A 20,845-nucleotide genomic window follows, 5' to 3' on the forward strand; every position below is an offset into this window, starting at 1 on the left:
GCAAGAATACCTTAAGCATGGCAGGAGAAAGGTGGAAACTGCCAACTCCATTTCAAGATCAGATCTAGAGCTCCTTAAAATAATACCGATTTTAATTATATATCAATGTTTTAAAGTAGCAAATTTACCTCCTCTTTTTTACACCAGGACTTTCCTTTACCAGTTTAGTTTTAGTACAGATGATCCTCCCTAATAGAGTATTTACAGACAAGGAAAAATAGTTAAACATCAGGAAATTTATTTTGCATACAAATATTTACAGAAAAAATACTTACAAAATTAAGCATTCAAAGTTAAATTGACTTCAAAAAAGCTTCATGGTTTTACATTATAAAAACATGTTGCCTTTACTGTGCTCAAATTTAGTATTCAGATCTCTGGATTTTCTTATAAGAGCCTTCTTCTGCGCTTCGTCAAATCGATTGACTTTGAGATCCTGGTCTCGGTCAAATGGCCTTCTTTCCTGAGGTTTGTTCTTTTCTTCAGATGCTTTGCTCTTTAGCTTTTTCTGATGTATGTCCATGAGAGATTCTGACCTCTTTGACTCCTGGAAAAATGGGAAGAAGGAAGAGGAAATAAAGCGTCACAAAATATCAACAACATACAGAAAAACCAAATGGAAACACTGGAATCAGGAAAGCTAAAAATTCCAGAAAAAGAAGACAGCTTAGTAACTGGAGAACAGCACGATAAATTTAGCATATGTAGGAGCAGAAAGCGCATGTAATCTTGTCTACGCTGAGTAAAATACTAATAATTCACTGACGTTAAAGATACCCGTAATGTTGCTGAATCTCCGCAGACAGTGGAGATAAATTATAAAAATACTGCAAAGGAAATATAAAAGTTGCTCTGCCATTATTATCAGAGACAAATGAAGACAACAGGTCAGGAGAAACATCTCAAAGTACAGGCCCAGTTTCTTCTCCATTTCCCCTGTGCATCTGGCTTTGATCACTGCCAGGGGCAGGAACAAGTGAGACACCCTTTCGGTCTTACTCTCATGCAGTACTGTGTTTTTAATGTGTGCTCTTCACTTTTCAGGATTTGAGTCCTCTGCTGCAAGGCCACGGGACAGGCACAGGTTTGAGGTAGAGCATGTGTTCTGCCAAGTCAAGGACTTCAGTCACCTTCATTAAAAAGCATGATCCAGCCCAAATACCACATAGAACTTTTGCTGATTTCACACAGGAGCAGGATTAGTTCTCACAAGACTACGTGGCCCCTCCTTTACTCAGGTAAAGTGTATTTGTGTATCCCTAAGGAGTCAATTTCTCAGACTCTCAAATCATTACAAACCAGCCAAAAGACCAGTCCAAACCAATTCTCTCATGAGAAAGAACAAAACATGAGCAGCTCTTGTTTTCTCATGTCTAGCAATACGAGGTCTTTATTCCGAGGGTTCATTTCCCTTCACTCCCTGTGCAAACACTTACTTCATCGCACATATAAATAATAATTAATACATGACACAAGAAATGATTCTCATGGAAAACAGAAAATGGACAATACTTCTTCACGGTGTTACCGTGTCAATGTTGTCAGAATTGCACCAGAGAATGTATATGGCATCAGCACTGAAAGAATTAACTGTAAGAAACTATTTTAAGAATTAAAGCTGCTGTTCTATGAAAGTATCCTTGACAAAGGTCAGCGGGGAAAGAGACAGCAAGAATATAGGAAAAGATGTTAAAAGAAAAAAAAAAAAACCCACCACCTGAAAATCAGAAAAGAGCTCATTTAAAAAACACACAAACAACAAAACAACCCCAAAAACATTGTTCTTAAACATGATGCCCTCTTGGTATCCTGCTACACTGATTTAAATTTTGTTTTTTGAGAGAGATCTCCATTAACCTCAGGAACAATAAAGGCCTATTATGTTTTATTCTGGCAACTGTACAGAGCAAAACCCATAGTTTTACATGAAAATTATTCTAATATATATATATATTATAAAGACAGTAGAAACAGACAATACAGAAGAAAATTAAGAGAGTAAGCTAATAGCTCAGGATTTGCAAGCCTCTAAATCAAGAGGGACATGTGATTTAATGAACTACAAATAAATTATTCAAAGTGCCAGATAAACTTCAATTATGTAATATAAGCCAAGACTGCGATTCCCAAGTTAATTATAGTCTCAGGAGATCAGACTGCATTCCGTAAGAGCTCAGGAGATGAAGCAGGGCAGAGCTGGAAGGAACAGCTGTAAGGCAGGCAACAGTCCATACACTCCAGTGGACAGGGCTGGCAGATGGAGAAGTGAGAGGGAGTTTGACATAGAGTTCAGATTTCTAGTAATCAACATATGTCTGTGAAAATTATCTGCTTCTGCAGAGACTGAGCAAAACTTCACGTAACAATGCTGTTGTAATGAGCAGTTAATGTAATTAATTACATAGTGTAATTAATGCATTGATTTTCTTAGCCCATCAAGCTTCCTTTGGGTTAACGCATATTTTGTCCTAAAAGTTAAACCTTTACTACTGTTTTAGTCTTGGGATGTTGGCAATTTGGTGAAGCAAGCTAAAAATTTGAATTAAGGTTGTTTACTCTCAGCGGCCACGTCCTGATGTGAGGGTGATTTAAGAAAAACGCCATCTAAAACTGAGACAATTTACGCAAACCCCAATTCTGTCACACTGTTTTCAGCAGCAGCTTGAGGACCCAGTCCTGCTCCTGTTGGAAGTCAATGGCAAATGTTCTAATGACTTGCACAGCAGTAGGTTTGGGCACTAAAAGGGAAGACTGTAGTGGCATCACCATGGAAACCAGCAGCGCTAGAAATGAGAACCAGAAGAAAAGAGTGAAGAATTCAAGGAAATGCAGGAAGAGGAAGTATTTTGCTATCACACTTACGTTGTATGAAGCCACCTGCTCAACAAGTCTCTTGTCTCTCCCAGATAATACAATTTCTTCATTATCCTTACTGGTTGACTTTTTTGCCTCTTCTCTTTCCTGATGAGTAGAAGCAAATCACATGCTATAGTAATCAGAATGTCTGAACTAAAAAGCAAGGAAACTTGTATTTACTTTAATTAAATCTGAAGGGTAGAGGCCACGACAGAGGCCACCAGATATTTTTTGCTCAGCTTGATAAAGGGAGAAACTGGACACACTGTAATTGGAATTCAATGAGCTGATACAGAGTAGCTGACTGCTGCAGAAGGGAGCGGGAATAAATGAATATCAATGTTACTTAAAATCCTTATTTCCTTGCCTTTACCTTTAAGCCTGAATTAATAAGTTTTGATAACAAAGAAAAATGTGGAAAAAAATTTTCATTGAACAGCTCAGGGTATCTTTACTTTGTTTTCACAGAATATCAACAACATACATACTGCCTGCAAGTGTATATGAATGAATAAATAAATGCTCACCTTGGCTTTTCTCTCTCTGTCAGCTGGAGTATCTGTCCAAATAGATCTATCGCCTGATTTGTCATCAGCTCTTCTTTTGAATGTTCTTGGACCAAATCCAAAGCTTTTCAATTCAGGTGGAAGCTCTGTCATCCATGATTCCCTGGTAACTTGCTTGGGTTCATCCTTTACAAAAGAAACAGCAGCGGGGGGGATAGTGAAAAAAGCACAGTCAAAAATTGCTGTCTGAATCTCTTTGCTTCCAGCAGAAATCATAGATTTTTCTTTGTCTTAACAATTGCAAATACTTAGCATCTCATGCAGAACTGCAACTGGGTTCATACATAAATAGGCAAAGAAAAACACAAACACACTCCAGCAACAAAATATCAGAAATTAAGAAATCCAACTTACACTGTCTGCTGAAGTAAGTTTTTCCTTCATTCTCTGAGCTCTGCGTTCAAATTCTTTAGTCACATCAGACTCCACTGGTCCTTTTGCAGGCATTGGGCCTATGAGATTGTCTTCTTCCTCACTGCTATCTGTTGCCTTCCAAAAACAAAACATTTCTCTCAACCATAGTGCTAAGACCATCAAGAAACACTTCACAGGATTAGAATGACTTTGTCTGGAAGAGCATATAAACCTAACACAATGCATCTGCCAGTCAGACAACAAAAACCTGGATTACAGCTCCAGATGAGACCTGTTCTAGCACTTTAACATGGATCCTTAGTCTCCGTGTTTCCAAAAGCACCATCTCTTGTCTGAGGCAGAACGCAGCGCTGCTAAACACAGCGGCAATACACCAAGTCCTGCTACTTGACACTGCTCTGCACGCAGCCACGTAGCCTCTGTGGCCATAGGTAAATATGAAACACACAAGTACATCTTTGATATTCTAGGGTTTACCATCGCTAGCAACATTTGGATGCATCTCCATAATAAGGATTGCGATTTTGCACCGCAAGGAGAACCGTCTTGAGCTCAGATTCTGTATGGATGCTAGACAGATTAACACGCAAGCTGGGGTACAGTGGTACGCATGGCACTACACCCCGGGTGTACAGTATCTGCCAGTCTGTCATTCACTGCTGCTATCCCTTTTGACATTGCATTCTAAGCAATTATTTGCAGAACAGCTCAAAAAACTAAGTTTGAAAGGGACTAGATGTTAATAAGAATCTTTGTGGGTGCCAGGGGTTGTACAGAAAGCTCATAGGTCCCTCCAAGTTCAAACAGCACAGATGTGGACAGAGGCAGAACTAGACAGAGAGCGGTGAAGACACAGTGCCCCTGACGCAAAGCGAAGATGCCCAACATCTACAAAAATGAAACGATTTAGCTACAGCCTGAACGTGGGTGATAAAGCAAAAGGGGCAGGTCAAGGGAGGTGATTCTGCCCCTCTACTCTGCTCTCGTGAGACCCCACCTGGAGTTCTGCATCCAGCTCTGGAGCCCCCAACATAAGAATGACATGGATGTGTTGGAGCGGGTCCAGAGGAGGGCCATGAAGATGATCAGAAGGCTGGAGTACCTCTCCTACGAGGTGAGGGAGCTGGGGCTGTTCAGCCTGGAGAAGAGAAGGCTCCGGGGTGACCTTAGAGCAGCCTTCCAGTACCTGAAGGGGGCCTACAGGAAGGATGGAGATGGACTTTTCACAAGGGTGTGTAGTGATAGGACAAGGGGGAATGGCTGTAAACTAAAAGAGGGCAGATTTAGATTAGATATTAGGAAGAAATTCTTCACCCTGAGGGTGGTGAAACATTGGAATAGGTTGCCCAGAGAAGCTGTGGCTGCCCCCTCCCTGACAGTGTTCAAGGCCAGGTTGGCTGGAGCTCTGAGCACCCTGGTCTGGTGAGAGATGTCCCTGCTCATGGCAGAGGGGTTGGAACCAGATGATCTTCAAGGTCCCTTCCAACCCTTACCATTCTGTGATTCTATGATTCTGTGATGATGAGGCTGTACAATCAGGAAGCAGAGAGCTTTACATGAGAATGTAAGGTGGTGGCAAAGAAGTTTCAAATGAAAAATGAAGAAGGTGGGGTAGATGGCATGTTTTTGTCATATCAAACTTTGGTTACCAGATGGACATCCTAGAACCAACATATGACACCATCGGAGAAGAAAAGGGCTCAAGAGCGATGGACAGTGGAAAAACAGTGTCAGGAACCTTCTATGTAAAGTAAGGCGCCTGAGGCAGAGGTGACCCAGTGGAGAACACAAGAACAGAGTACAGAACCTCACTAGAAGAGTCACCTAATGGCAGTATGAGGAATGGAGGGCAAGTGAAACGTATCCTGCTGCACTGAGTTCAAGCCTAATACTTCAGGCTGCTCATAGCTGGCATCCCACTGCTGTAGATGGATTTGGGCTGAGAGAGACAGCAGGTGTGAAACAAGCCACTTTCACAAAATCATAGAATCATTAAGGTTGGAAAAGACCTCTAAGATCATCAAGTCCAACTGCGACCCCAGCACCACCATGCGTACAAAACCATGTCCCGAAGTGCCATATCTACACGTTTTTTGAACACCTCCAGGGATGGGGACTGCACCACTTCCCTGGGCAGCCTGTTCCAATGTCTGACCACTCTTGCAGTAAAGAAATTTTTCCTAATACCCAATCTAAACCTCCCCTGATGCAACCTGAGGCCATTTCCTCTTGTCTTACCACTTTACTCCTATGTGTGCGATTTGCTACAGAAACTGGCGTGCTTTAATGACGCTGCTCCAAGCTAGCCAAGCCTGCTGGCCCTGTCTGCCTTTAGGAGTCAAAGGTACGAGTAGTGGGGAGTGCAAGTTTCAGGTAGCACGAGACACAGCTACACATGGCTGCGAGCCATGAGGTGTGAGAAGAGGCTTAGCAAATTTAATGGCTGTATGATCAGTCGCATGAAATGGATCTGAAATACTGAGGAGGGTGAGAAATAGCTGGTCATTTACAAACACCATCACTGCAAGGTGGTAACACGCATTTCTCTCGTCATTTTTCTCAAAAACATATACACAGTCAAGCTTTCACTAATTATCTACCACTGTGATACTCCTTCCACTTTTAGAGAGTGGGGTGACTGAATTCTCTCTCTCTCAATTTTTTTTACAGGAGCTGGTGGGGAAGAGGAATAACCATCTTGGGACACCAAGCTACTAAAACACTTTCTTGTCTCTGTATACAAACAAATAGAAAATGCGAAGATGTAAGACTTTCATAATAAATTGTATTGTAAAGTAGTTGAGGATGAAAGACAAACTCCACACTGAGTTTTAATTGAAGAAGCCTGTCTCATTTCCTTTCTCATTAGTCTTAAGTTCAATTCACTCCATTACCACCTGCCTCAAACAAGATGAAATTAAACAAACATTACAAAATACTGCCTTCAAGTTTGAAGGGGAAATCAACATAAAGTGAAGAGTCAGCATGGAATAAGCTGCCTCTAAAGATGTACTAGAATAAAAAATAATTAAACAAATTGAAGCCAAATGTACACTCCCCCCCCTTCAAAGTTAAAGAAAAAAAAAGATAGTATTATTAGGAAGAGAAAAAAAGTTAAAGTTCTGTAACAGCTGTAACAAAGCTGATGCTAGAAGATCTATTTAGGAGAAAAGAGACTTTCTTGTTTGTGAAATATGTAAGCAGACCAGTTTTGACATCCCTGCCTCAAGAGATTTGTCACTATGATAAATTGCTTAATCGTTATTTGGAATTATAAGATGATGAGTATCTTAAAAATGTCAGACAATCATTCTTCATGAAGGATTATGACAACACTCACTGTAGGAGGCTGGAGAATGATGTATTTCGCAACTACTAATCAAAAAAGTGAAGTTCCAGAGCAGCCTTTGCCTCATTCCTTCCTAGCATGTCCCATAGTGTCTGCGAGTTAAACTTCAAAACGCAAGTGTTTCAGAAACAAACAGATAGCTGTTAATTCTCACAAGGAATTCATCTTCAGCTTACCGTAGCATGAGAGAGATTCAGGTGCCTAAACAGTGGTATCCAGCACCATCTCTGATGCCTTAGGGTATCCTGCCTGGCTTAAGAGGTGCTGCTCAAGAAGGATGCAAGCTTCTCTCAGGTGCTACTCCCTACCTGCCAGCCCAGCAGACGATCCAGATCCCTCGGAATTGTACCACAGGCCCATGTCTAGGGAGCTGAATCTTCCCCATACTTCTAGCTGTATTTTATCACACATCTTATTCCCGAATGTTCTTTAGTACTGCATGCATTATTTTGCAGCTAGGGCTTAGACTACAGGACTTCTACCCCGTTTTTACCTAACATGATGAGAACAGTCAGAAAACACCAACCAAAAAATTGTCAGTGTCACTGTCCTGCTCTGCCTTGCTCCCAGCTACAGGTATCATCTTGCTATTGACAAGAACAATCAGTGCCACTGTAGTGTCATTCTTGATTGCATTCTTTTGGATAAACTTTTTTAACATATCCACTCATAAATATTTTTAAGATATGTGAAATATTAATTCATTTTGCTCCCCCATCAGCAAAGAGTAAAAGCTTGAACTATAGGTAAATATCTTCATTCTAACAGATGGCATCGCTTCTCCAATGTCTTTAAAAATTTGAACTTTGGCAAGACGTTCGCTTGTGAAGGACGCCACATCAAAAGAAAGAATGGAAAAACATTAGGAAGAGTTACTGTGACTGCAGTTTAGGATGCCTAGATCTCTTGTGTTCAGCGAGCGCATCATCTGTCTAACAGCAAAATCACAACAAACCAGACCAGCCCTTTTCTTTTTTAAGGCTTATTTATGCTTCAGTATTTGACTCAGGCAAAAATACGCCAGACACTTTCTGGTCTAAAATTAAACTGTCATTCTGAAAAGTACATCTAGTAGACTTTTTCAGGCTCCTACTTGTTTAAGCATTTCAGATAGCTTGTACTAAAACAAAAAAGGCTTCTGTTTTCACAAACCTGAGTACGGAATTCTGATGAAACAGACGGTCCTATGGAACATCTGCTATTCCCGGTGTCCTGTGAAGGTTTCCTAAAGCCAGGTGGTAATGCAGGACCTATAATGGGCCTTGATGGGTGGGGAAAAAAACACTTTGTTTTCAGTTGAGGGGAATAAAAAAAGGAAGCACCATAACCAACATGGACAGTACATTCAATGACAGCTTTCCACTGCTTGCTGCAGGAAAAATAATGTAATAGATTAATATAAAAATAGAAATAGAATATTGATGCAAAGTGTGATTCTCCTTCCTCCCCACGCCAAAAGTACTCCCTATGTGCACACAACAGAAATAGCAGACTTTCTCTGTTTTTCAGGAGGACTTCTGCAGATAGTTGCCATGCAAGAAAACCAGGAAACCTGCAGCATGTAGTCAAGGAAATCCACTTTCTTCTTCCCTAGCTTTCTTCACCAGATTCAAGAGCAATGAAGTGGGTCAAATATATGCTACTCTTTCTCTAGCAGCAAAGCAAATTTTTTTCATTCTTGCCTTGCACCATAGTTTCACTGCCTTTCAATAAATAGAATCAGTGAACTGCTCTGATTTTATTTTCACTTAGAGTGGGGACAAGAGAAGAACAGTTTTGTGATCCCAGGTAACTTCAGCTCTGCAAGCAATATAATTCAATTGTCTCCAGGAACACAGAAAGGCAAGACTCTCTTTTCAATGGTGTTCAAAGCATACTACAAACTGTGCTTGCAGTACTGAGAAGACTTTTGTACATTAGTTCCTCTTAACAATCCACCATCACATCCTTTAAAGCTAATAAAAGCTAATTAAAACCCCAAACAATTATCACCTGAAGAAATATCCAACTGACAGTATCCTCACAATGTATCAGCAGAGACTTTGTTTATTATGATCTTCAGTTTCTGAGTTTTAGGGCCATCAAATGTAACACAATATGAATTGAATTATGCTAATTATGGTCTTCTACTAAATCCCGCATAATCTAATCAGTACTGCCCTGCTGTAGTGATATTATTGTCAGGATTTGAAGAGGGGAAATAAAAAGCAGAAAGTCTTGCCAGAAAGCCAACCACAGATAGACAGACACAAGCAATAAATGTGGGCTCAGGCCAGGACAAGGACACTGGTGAGGTTTCAAACCTAGGCAAGAGGTCTGGGTTAAATCGAAGTTCCACCCCCACCTGGCTGCTGCCAAAAAGAAACAGCTTTTATTTTCCTCTGTTCCTTTCCGACTGCTTTCTTGTTAAGATCGTATTTTAAATTCCCAATGTAATTTAATGAGATTTAATTTAAACCTATACAGATACAGCCAAAATAATATTTTATTTTAGTATGCAAGTACCTTTATTTTGCATGGAGAGACAGCTAAACCAAACTAGTAAAAAAGCTTTCGACTAAAATATATAAGAACATCTATCTGTGTTGTGGGCTGTATCTGTGCAACTTGTGAAAAAAAGCAGATCTCAAATACTCTGCCTTGCTTCTGTCACACAGAATCACAGAATCACAGAATAGTAGGGGTTGGAAGGGACCTCTGTGGGTCATCTAGTCCAACCCCCCCGCCGAAGCAGGGTCACCTACAGCAGGCTGCACAGGACCTTGTCCAGGCGGGTCTTGAATATCTCCAGAGAAGGAGACTCCACAACCTCCCTGGGCAGCCTGTTCCAGTGCTCCGTCACCCTCAGAGGGAAGAAGTTCCTCCTCATGTTCAGACGGAACTTCCTGTGCCTCAGTTTGTGCCCATTGCCCCTTGTCCTGTCACTGGGCACCACTGAAAAGAGCTTGGCCCCATCCTCCTGACACCCACCCTTCAGATATTTGTAGGCATTTATAAGGTCCCCTCGCAGCCTTCTCTTCTTCAGGCTGAACAAGCCCAGTTCCCTCAACCTCTCCTCGTAGGGGAGATGCTCCAGTCCCCTCACCATCCTTGTAGCCCTCCGCTGGACTCTCTCCAGTAGCTCTTCATCCTTCTTGAACTGGGGAGCCCAGAACTGGACACAGTACTCCAGATGAGGCCTCACCAGGGCAGTGTAGAGGGGAAGGAGAACCTCCCTTGTCCTGCTGGCCACACTCTTCTTGATGCACCCCAGGATCCCATTGGCCTTCTTGGCAGCCAGGGCACACTGCTGGCTCATAGTTAACCTGTCGTCCACCAGGACACCCAGGTCCCTCTCCGCAGAGCTGCTCTCCAGCAGGTCCACCCCAAGCCTGTACTGGTGCATGAGGTTGTTCCTCCCCAGGTGCAGGACCCTGCACTTGCCCTTGTTGTCACAGCTCAAAGGCTCTTCCAAGGAATAGAAAAATGGTTCCCATATTCATCCCTCCCACGCTTTCCATTTCTATGTTGTTTTGTTGTTTTTTTTCCCACATGAGTAACCCTGTTGCTCGAGTCTTTCCTCAGCAGCACACAGCCGACATGATTGACAGTTTCCTGGAGGTCCAAAGGCTCTCTGAACAGGTGAAGTGAATCTAAATAAAACTCTGTTAAACACATTTTGCTGCTGTTGGCAACTTCAGTACTTCTCTATACACATTCAGAAAAAAAAACCCCCACACTCATAATGAATTCACTTTCATTTAAGGAATATTCGATTTCATATATGGCAACGAATGCTTTCCTGTTGTTGGACTCGGAGTCCTTGGTAATGCATGTTTCAAGATGGGTGTTTCAGCATTCTTCTGATGTATAACAAATTTTTTTAAGCTACCCTTTGCTTTTTACCTTGATGTGTGAATACTTCGGGAATATTTATGAGTGCTGCACTTCTGTCTAACATTGCTAAACAGCAACATCCTTTCCAAAGTTGAAGACAATCTGTTCATATATATATTTTATGCTGGAATGATCCGAACAGTTTTTAGAAAGCTGCAGATTGCCACATGAACTGCTCCTAATCATGAACATATTGCTTTGACAATTCTGGAAAAGATGTAACAGAAGAAAAGCTTTTCTGAAAGAACGAGTATGTCACACAGAGCTAATAAACACTATGTCCATAAATTGAAACAAACAGCCCGAATTTGTTTCAATTATTCATGGCTAGGTTGTCAGCTGGCAATCTGCTTGATGCTAGGGGCAATGCAGCGGGGAGACAGTTAACAGCGTTGTGTCTACACCCTGCACAGCTTACGCGCCTCAGTGCATCAGCACAACCAGACTGCCAGGTGTACGGGGGTGGAAGACAGACAAGGCTCTTCCCACACATCGCACCTTTCCCACCTATTCAGGGAACTGGGCTGGGCGCAGAACGGCTCTGCTCAATCTGCTTTCTCAGTGTGTGCTAGGAGCAGTCGTATAGTGAGCTAGAACACACACAAAAAAAACCCCCAAAAAACCCCCAAAACACAAAAACCCTAGAAAATGCCTTTTATTGCTTTCATCTCTCATACTCACAGACACAGGGCAGACTCCTGGCCTCCGAATGCAAATGCAAGCTATCCATCATTTTGGAACTAAACTGCTAAGCAGAAATAAGAGTTGGGCGAACACACAAAAGACTAAGATTATATGATGGGTGACCACCTGTGTTACTGCTCGTTTCTCTAACCTTCAAGCTACAAGTTGCCTCTTCTTTGTCTCTTCCTTTGTACACTTTAGCATAGCATTTTACCACAGGAGTATTTATGTCAAAAATCAAGAAAGCAGGAACGCCACCTTTGTTGATACTAAAAGCTACAAGCATTTATTTGCTTTATTAGAAATCACATTATTTTAGTGACTTCCTAAATTTTATAATTAAAATAACACATTGTGCATATGAAACGTAAGAAAAAGAAAATATATTAGTTACTTTTGGGAAAATCAAAGCACCAAATAAGCCCACTGAGCACGATACTCACAATTACAAAAGAGTTTGTCGACTACAGTGAAGTGTAACCAAACAGATGAAGAGGACACTTCCAGATAACCTTAATTACATAAATTCTTCTTTTCCTAACTGCTGCCAAGAACTATAAAAATATATCCAAACTAAAAAAAAACTCAACTTAGAAATTTCCTTCTAGATCGTATACTACATACACAGCTTGACAATAAATTCAGTCACATTCCTAGAACTCAAAACTCATACCTGACAGGCAGGTATTGAATTATTTTATCTACCAGCTCCCTATTGCTCTAGGGAAGATAATAGTGATCAAGCGACTCTACTGTACCTTTCATCACTAAGTGTTCCCTTGGAAGTACCAATTTCACTATGGATTATGATATCAATTATAGTAGGAAGTGCACAGATTGATGTGAAGACTAGAAGTCTGTGAGATATGGTTAAGTTCTGCATAGAAAAATCCATAAACAGTTTTTTTGGGAAGTATTTTATAACCACGTGGAATCAAATGGAAAGCTTCCTGATAGAGGCTACAAATAATGCTTATTTGCTTAGACATGACAGCTGGCTTTCTAGAAACCTACACTGTTCAGATTAGTTTTCTACCTGGAGACACCTAAACAGCAATCCTTGGTGCATCAGCAAATGACAATGCCAATAATCTCTGCACCACACAAAAGCTAACTGCCCTGCTCCCTCACAGCCCAGAGAGAACTACAGAACTGTGGGTCCTTGTACCCTGTAATTTGTTTTTTTCTGCACTGAAACCTATCATAAGAAATGCGAGAAATCTGACATTCAAAATTTAACTTGGACAATTCACGTTTTTAATTTTTATCTCCAACCTTCCAGCCAGGACTAGGAGGGCTATGTGTTCTGTTTCAAGCAAATACTGTTCCTGTTCTCAGAATGTGGAGGAAGCAATTCTAATCATCTGAATCTGAAGTGCACAAGTGAAGTGTTCTGTAATAGTGCCACAAAATATTTCATCTAAAATAACTGTGTTTTAAGGAAAAGAGTCTGAATACAATTCCATTTAAATTACCTCTCTGGAGAATCGTCCTGTTTTTTAAATCCAGGAGGAAGAGCAGGCCCAAAAAAGCCATCATCATCATCATCTTCCTGAATTCTTTTTGGCTTTCTGCAAATAAAAAGATTTCACTTAATAATTACCTTGACATGCGTAGCAATTATCTACATTTTAAAAAGAAAAAAAATACATAAAATTATTTCAGTCTTATGTACTAAATATCCTGCTGTTACCAAGGAGACAGTGCAAAAGGATCCAAAATAATTTGAAGCAATTAAAAAATTGGGAGCATAAGCTTCACTCCAAAAATGCTCTAACATTTAAAAAAACCACGAAGAATGCTTTTGCTGTAGAAAGAAGAGTAGTATAATGTTGAAATACCATTTTCTAGCCACAGAGTAATTTTAAATTCAGCACTCTTCTTTCTCTGTTTTCATACACTGGCTGCATTTTGACTAGTATTTTTCCCAGTTCAGTTCTACTGAACTGAAAAATTGTTGAACAAGACAACAAGAGAAAAGTGCGTAATAACTACTCTAGCACTCACTAAGATGGCATAATGCCCTTCAAGTCCCTTATACAAGGCCTAGCACAAACACACACAAGTTCTCTACACAGCAATTGTGAGTAATCAACCCCACCAAATTAGAGTATGTGCAGACTCCTGTTCTTCGCTAAACAATCTGAGTTTTTTCATTAGAGTTGACTTAATTGAATGCACAAATTCATGCCTATAAATAGTTTTTACGACCTCTTGATGAGAGGTAGTACACCAGAAACAGGACAAAACTCCAGTACCAAATACTTACATACGTGATAAGTGGTGTCTGTCCTTAGTACAAACAAGCAAAACATCAAGGATTTTATTACTTTAATTGCAGAACTAAAATAAAACATGTAAATACAGAGATCTGATTGTCCTAAGTAACTTAATTCCACCATACGGTGTCAAACACGTCAGCTGAACATTCTTGACCACAAAGAACATGCAGAACACAGCATCAAGTTATACACAGGTATAGGGTTTACCTTTTGATTTAGATAACACTCTCCCTTTCTCATAACTTATGCAGACACATTTCATTTGCAATACAATGTAAATCTACAAATAACTGAAGAACATACTCACTTTGATGCTGGATCTCCTTCTGTCTCCTCTTCAGAATCTCTGTTTGCATCCCCAGATGGATGAAGAGATTCCGAGTCGTCGTCACTGTCAGGACTTTCTGAGCTACAGCTGCTTTTATAGCCTGGAGGCAGTGCTGGTCCTGCAACTGAACATCCAGAGTTATTTGGGATACTTATTAAACATTTCAAATGAGTATGATCTATTTTGGTATCCCAAAACACATATCTACCTGGAATTAAGTTTATTCAATCACTGCACTGTCTAGCATTTAGAAAAGCTAAATACACTTCTAGAAGTTACATTTTTCAGCACCATATTTCAATGAACAACCCCCCTGAAACTATAGTACATTACCAATCCATTACTACATGAGTGTCTTCTGGAACAGCACTAGAAAGCCCTATTTTATCTAACAATTGATTTACGATGCATATGATATAAACTGGTATATTTAAAAGAAACCACCGCCTTAATAAAGCGTTTGAAGCTTACTAGTGAAGAACTGCATCATTTGCACATACACAGAATGGGAGACCATAGATTAGAGGAACTGAATTGCCAGGCTGCTGTAGGAATGGCTTAGCCATTAAGGTTATTCCCAGTTCAGCTAAGCGTGAACAGCAGGCACAGACTTGAGTACTCTGCTGGAACAGGGATGATTTAGGCATTCAGGCTTTCAAAGAACCGTTGCTGTCGGAAGGCCGGGGCAGTGGATGGGGCTCTCGTGCTCCAGTCAATCCCGTGCTCTCTGGAGTAACGAGGAGGGGAGGATATCCCAGCAAAGGAAAAATTCAGACACTAACATTGCTAACAGGCCTGAGACGTTTCTGCCACTGTCTCCACCAGCAGGCACAGCCCTTTATAGACTTTATTTGAACACAGTGCCATGTACACTGGGTTCACACGTAGCTTAGCCACTGATCCTAACAGCAAGTTCACCCCAGACAAGACACTTCCCACCGACACCCTCACAGGCTGAACCAACACAGAGCCAGCTGGACTAGCAAAGACCAGCAACGGTCCCAGGATCCGGGGCAGCGCACGCAGGGCCAGCGCCAGTTTACACACAGAGCACAAATAGCCATCTGATGCAGTGGAGATCTGATCGCACCGATGATTTAGCATCCTGAAACACAGACACCATTCCTCCTTTTCACATTTCGAACACTGAGTCCAAGATTCACAGGACAGAAAGCCCTTTTGGTGGAGAAAAGACATTGTTAGCTTTATGAATAGTCAAAGGTTAGACGAAAAGATGAGGTGCAAGAAAACCACATAAATAAAGGGTACCAGGAAATTACATTTCCAGTTAAAGAATGATGACTTTTTGATGGTGCAAAATAAAACCTGATACAGATTATGGTTCCATTGTTAGCTGACAAAGGCTAGGCAGAAATTGAGTCCTTCAAGCTTTTACTTGTCTTTCACACAAGACACAGAACAAGGACAGTCTACTAGTTACAAAGCATCCAGACAGATCTGCCACTTATTTTGTTTTCAGTTTTAATGGGAAAGACTTTAACCAGGACATGCATCACTTCATTTCAGCACTAAGAAGGAAAAAACCCACAACACCCCAGCCTATAAAGTAAAGTAAGTTCCAGATGAGAGGGAACCAACCGATGAATGCTAAATAGGAATAAAGACTGCTATCAAGAAGTCTCCCACTTTGGTATGAGAAATACCACTAAGTAAAAAGCACTTAAAAAAACAGACAAAACCCGAACAGCTTTCTCCAGCCACCTGGTGCCCTGGTATGCTGAAAGCAGAGCTTCATTTGCTCTGAATGCAGACAGGTAAGAGACAGGACTTGGAGTGAAGGAGCAAACCGAGCTGCAGTCTGAGGAGTCTCATACTGCAGAGGAAGAGAGAAACTGGGAGCAGCTTTGTGACTGGAAAGAAGACGTAAACCCAAACCAGTTAAGGGAGAAGACTGGTCCCACTGACATGCTGTCCAGCATCAGGGCTAACACATGCTTTCTATCCCAATCCCTCTCCAGTATGCCAGCACAACTGTTTGTGTGGGCTATGGAATAAATCGGATCGGGGAACTTACGAGACATAAAAATAACACTGCAAAACCCAGCACTCCCCTGAAAGAACTGTTTGTTTGTGGAACTGCAGCCTAAGCAGGACAGCCAGAAACAAAGAGAGACAGAGACTGGTTCTGGGAGGGAAAATGGCATTTAAAGCCTGGGGAAGGAAGAGTCATCTGGACATGGTGAAAGAAGTGGAGGAGAAACAGACTTGAGAGAATGGGTTTAAAAATGAATACGGTCGTGGTACTGTCGGAGACTAATAATCAGCATGGGTGAGGATACAGCTATAGATCTAGGGAAAAAAGAAAAAGAGCACAGAGGAAGGAATAGGAATGGCTAAGCATAGATTCTTGCAGAAAAGACAGCAGGAGGTAAGGAAGGAGGCCAAGATCTAATGAGAAGTCTGTGAATGAAATTCTCTGGAAGCCATGGAAAAGTGGAAAGATACACATCAAAGGAAGAACAGAGGACAGCTCAAGAGTGCCAGGAAACTAAAATCAACGAGGTGAGGAAAAGAAATAGATGTAGTAATGCTAGAGCAACAGTGAAGTGAGCAAGTAACCAGAACCCAGACCAACTCAGAGCAGGAGAGTGGGATAAGAAACCGTGAGAAGAAAACTTTGGGGATGGAGGTAAGAGAAACAGAGCCAGGGACACTTCTCAGGTCAGAGCAAAGAGAATGTTTCACAGCTGCTGGAAGTGGCCATCCTACTATCGCTGCTCCGATTTGCCCCCTCCATTGAGCTGGCTCTGGTGACCGGCTGCCTGAAAATTAAGTCAATTCAATTCAGAAACCAAATGAAGAACTACTTTTTGCTCTGGCTTGTTTTTGCTAGGTTAATTTCTGCTGTATTTGGCGATTCTGAGCAATCTGCCACGCCATCAGGCAGGCACTGGGAACCTCTCAAGGACAGACAGGAGCAGGGCCTTTCACGTTCAGCAACAGTGACAGATCAGCTCAGACATATCACATCAGCACATCTGTACTTTTACGAATGTGGCCTCACTGCTGAAACAGACAATCCCCCCCTTCTGCATCTCAGGTTATTTTTAGCCATTCCCTGGCATTTCTTTCCTGGTGGTACAAGGACAGCACAGAGGCAGGGATGAACGGGCCAAAGGAAGAATGATTGATTCGTCCAGCAGGAGCACATTTAGGCCAGCTTCAAAGAATCATCATGGGATGAAGAATCGCAAGCTGAGTGTGTTCCATGGGTTGGACAGTGACAAGCCGAAGAAGGAAAGGTAAAGGAATTACCAGGGATGAGCTTCTGAGCCTGTCCAACTACTGATTGCTCCCCTCCTGGTCCTGATGAAAACTCCCAGGGTTTTAGGAGCGTCAGTTTTCCGATGCGACCAAAGGACACTGGTAGCTCCTGGTAAAGTCCATTTTGGGTCCCCCTGTGCTGACCTCCAGGCAGAGCAGCAACTGGCACTTTATCTTAGCTACTCCCTTATCTTCCGAGGCAGCAATGCACAAGGAAATGAACAACTGAGCTTTTAACTCTGCTCGTGATTCACAGCAAAACACCAAATGTTAACATCAGTGCAATCACACAAGCTACAATTACTACATTTTCTTTAAAAAACAAAAAAGGCAAGAATTTGCATGCTAAAATTTACAACTGTTAACAGAGCTGTTATGTCCGGGGTTGGAACCAGATTATGTTTAAAGGTCCCTTCCAACCCAAACCATTCTGTGAGTCTACATTATCCATATACAGATGAAAGAAATGCAAATTTAAGAATGGATCAACAGACATTTATTGTGTTCACTACATCCAGCATGGCAACATCACATCGTACAGATGGAACACAAACGCTTATCTGGCAGCCCAGAGGGCAAACCGCGTCCTGGGGTGCATCAAACACAGCATAATCAGCTGGTCAAAAGAGGCGATCGTCCGGCTGTATTCAGCGTTGGTGCAGCCTCACCTGGAGTACTGCAGTTCTGGGCCCCACAGTTTAAGAAGGATGTGAAGGTCCTTGAATCCGTCCAGAAGACGGGACACAAAACTTGTGACAGGGCTGGAAGGCATGTCCTGTGAGGAGTAGCTGAGGACTCTGGGCTTGTCTAGGTTGGAGGAAAGAAGGCTGAGGGGCGACACGGAGAAGGAGGTGCTGAGTTCTTCTCCCTGGGATCCAGAGATACGACGTGTAGGAATGGCTCAAAGCTGTGCCAGGGGAGGTTTAGACTGGACACTGGGAAGCATTTCTTTACCGAGAGGGTGGGTCAAACACTGGAACAGGCTGCTTAGAGAGGTGGCCAATGCCCCAAGCCTGTCAGTGTTTAAGAGGCTTTGGACAACGCCCTTAACAACACGCTTTAACTTGGTCAGCCCTGCGCTGGTCAGGCAGTTGGACTAGATGATCGTTGTAGGTCTCTTCCAACTGAAATCGTCTATTCTGTTCTTTTACATTACGGTTCTGAATGAAACCTTTTTTACAGAATTCTCAGAATGGCTGCCCAAAGTCCTACTTTGTTGCTGTTGGGAGGTGGAAACAATGAAAGAAGAATAAAAAAAACGAGTGGTCTTAAACAAAAGCAAAGAGCAGCTCAAATATCATTTGAGACCACAAGGAAAGAAAACATACCGGAAAAGCTGTTCAGCTTTAAAAGGTGAAGTATCTCTTAAAATTGCTAGAACACATGAGGAAATAGTTACAGAACAACTTCCAGGTGCATTCTGTCTCCAGACCCAGCAAGTGTCACAGCATGGAAGACACCTGTGGCAGCCCCACCACATGATTTTGCCACTTAGAAGCTGCAGGTGCAGGGCTCCAGCTTGAGCTGTACTTCTGTGCAGCAAAGTGTGTTACGCCACAGCACTTGCTCTCTCTTCCTCCTCTGCACAGCAGCAGTATGCCTCGTGTGTTGAGCAAGTACACCTACTTGTTATGCCAAACTGTGGTAAGTCAGGAAAAGTTTATAAAAGTTATAAAAACAAATAAACGACCCCTCAGTAGTTGCACTTTGGTGTGGTGGGGTTTTTTTTAAAGGCAAATAAATTCCTTCATTCTTTTCACATAGAAATCCCCAAGCAGCTCTGCCAGTATAACAAGTACCATGGAGCTGACGTATGTTGTAACAACAAGTGGACAAACCAGGCTGAATAACCTAAATCACATACTGTCAAAACGCTCGGTGCTACAAAGCCACGACCTAACAACAAGTTTAACTTACTTTGTTCAGTGTATTCATATACAATATAGATACTTGCAACATTTATCAGTATGTGGATTGAAACGCGTGTGATTAAATAAGCCACCAACACAAACAGGAATAGGAAAGGCTGCATCATCTCAAACAAGGGTGTAAGTCAAGACTCCAGCGGAAAGCCAAACTGCAGCCCTGGAGCTTGGTGTTGCTATGGCATCAGCTAAGGCAGCACTCTGCTCTCTCTTCCTACTGCTCCCTCTTCTGGATTTAAAAATGAGAAGAGCAGACAAGCACAACAAACCTTTCAGAATAACTCTGATCACTGAATATATAACCTGATCACTGAATATATAACCCGCTCACTGCAACGCTGCCAGAAATTGCATATATACACACTGGCGATCTGACCCTGGCTTAAGGACAGACAGCATTAACGCTCAGGTGGCTACTTCCAGAGATATTTTCCACACAGAAGAGGTGAGAGGTTAAGTGGGGTAAGCAAGCTCCGCTGCGGAGGGGCCCGCTGGTCTCAGGGAGGCCCCACCGCTGACAGGACCGCTCTTGACACCAGCGGGCACGGAGGGCGAGGCCCCCCCGCATCCTGAGGAAAGCTGACCGAAAAAACCAAGAGTTTCGTGGAGTGTTTTTGTTCCGACACAGGAAAGCATGCTGCAAAGACCCAACCACCGCCTTTTTCCCTTGCTATCTCACACCGTGCTTGGAGCTACTACAGAAGACAGGCCTAATGCCTGGGAGGTTCCGGCTGAACACGAGGAAGAATTTCTTCCCTCTGAGGGTGACGGAGCACTGGAACAGGCTGCCCAGGGAGGTTGTGGAGTCTCCTTCTCTGGAGATATTCAAGACCCGTCTGGACAAGGTCCGGTGCAGCCTGCTGTAGGTGACCCTGCTTCGGCAGGGGGGTTGGACTGGATGACCCACAGAGGTCCCTTCCAACCCCGAACATTCTGTGGGACCCGAGTAGGAAAAATAACAAACCAACCCACGCGGTATTTTTTTCAAACCAGCTTCCGGCCGCTCCACGCCTGTCAGCACCCCGCCGCAGGAGGGTTCATTTCCCTCACTCACACACACCGCCCCCCCCCGCCCAGGCCCGGCCCGGCCCGGCCGCCGGCGCGGAGCGGGGGTGAGGCGGCCACCGGCCACGCCCCTCGCGCCTCACCCTGGCCGAAGTCCTCATCCGGGTCCGCCTCGGCGCGGCGCGGGAAGCCGGGCGGCAGCGCGGGGCCGATCAGCTCGCGGGACATGACGTGAGCCGGGGGGGAGGCCTCGCCCTCGGCTTCGGGGGCGCAGCCCGGCCCCTCTCCTCCGTCCCCCTCCGCCGCCGCACTTC

General features: G+C 42.9%; 1 protein-coding gene across 1 annotated transcript; it reads right to left on the reverse strand.

The window, feature by feature from the left end:
• Positions 1-221: 221 nt before the first annotated feature.
• GPALPP1 (GPALPP motifs containing 1) lies at positions 222-20,840 on the reverse strand. Its single transcript, XM_075422203.1, has 8 exons — positions 20,675-20,840; positions 14,296-14,440; positions 13,182-13,277; positions 8,299-8,407; positions 3,777-3,911; positions 3,384-3,548; positions 2,863-2,961; positions 222-547 (listed from the first exon to the last, which is right to left on the reverse strand). Exons 1-8 carry the CDS (start codon positions 20,757-20,759, stop codon positions 329-331), a joined length of 1,053 nt encoding a protein of 350 aa, XP_075278318.1. The 5' UTR covers positions 20,760-20,840; the 3' UTR covers positions 222-328.
• Positions 20,841-20,845: the final 5 nt, after the last annotated feature.

Source organism: Opisthocomus hoazin, chromosome 1 (genome assembly GCF_030867145.1).
Source record: "Opisthocomus hoazin isolate bOpiHoa1 chromosome 1, bOpiHoa1.hap1, whole genome shotgun sequence".
Classification (NCBI taxonomy): domain Eukaryota; kingdom Metazoa; phylum Chordata; class Aves; order Opisthocomiformes; family Opisthocomidae; genus Opisthocomus; species Opisthocomus hoazin.

Excerpts from the sequence above, each read along its gene's own strand:
- GPALPP1 (XM_075422203.1), bottom strand. The coding sequence starts at position 20,759 with ATGTCCCGCGAGCTGATCGGCCCCGCGCTGCCGCCCGGCTTCCCGCGC. Across the intron at positions 13,278-14,295 it reads GAAGGAGATCCAGCATCAAA|AAAGCCAAAAAGAATTCAGG; the intron begins GTGAGTATGTTC and ends TTTTATTTGCAG. Across the intron at positions 548-2,862 it reads AGCAGGTGGCTTCATACAAC|GAGTCAAAGAGGTCAGAATC; the intron begins GTAAGTGTGATA and ends CCATTTTTCCAG.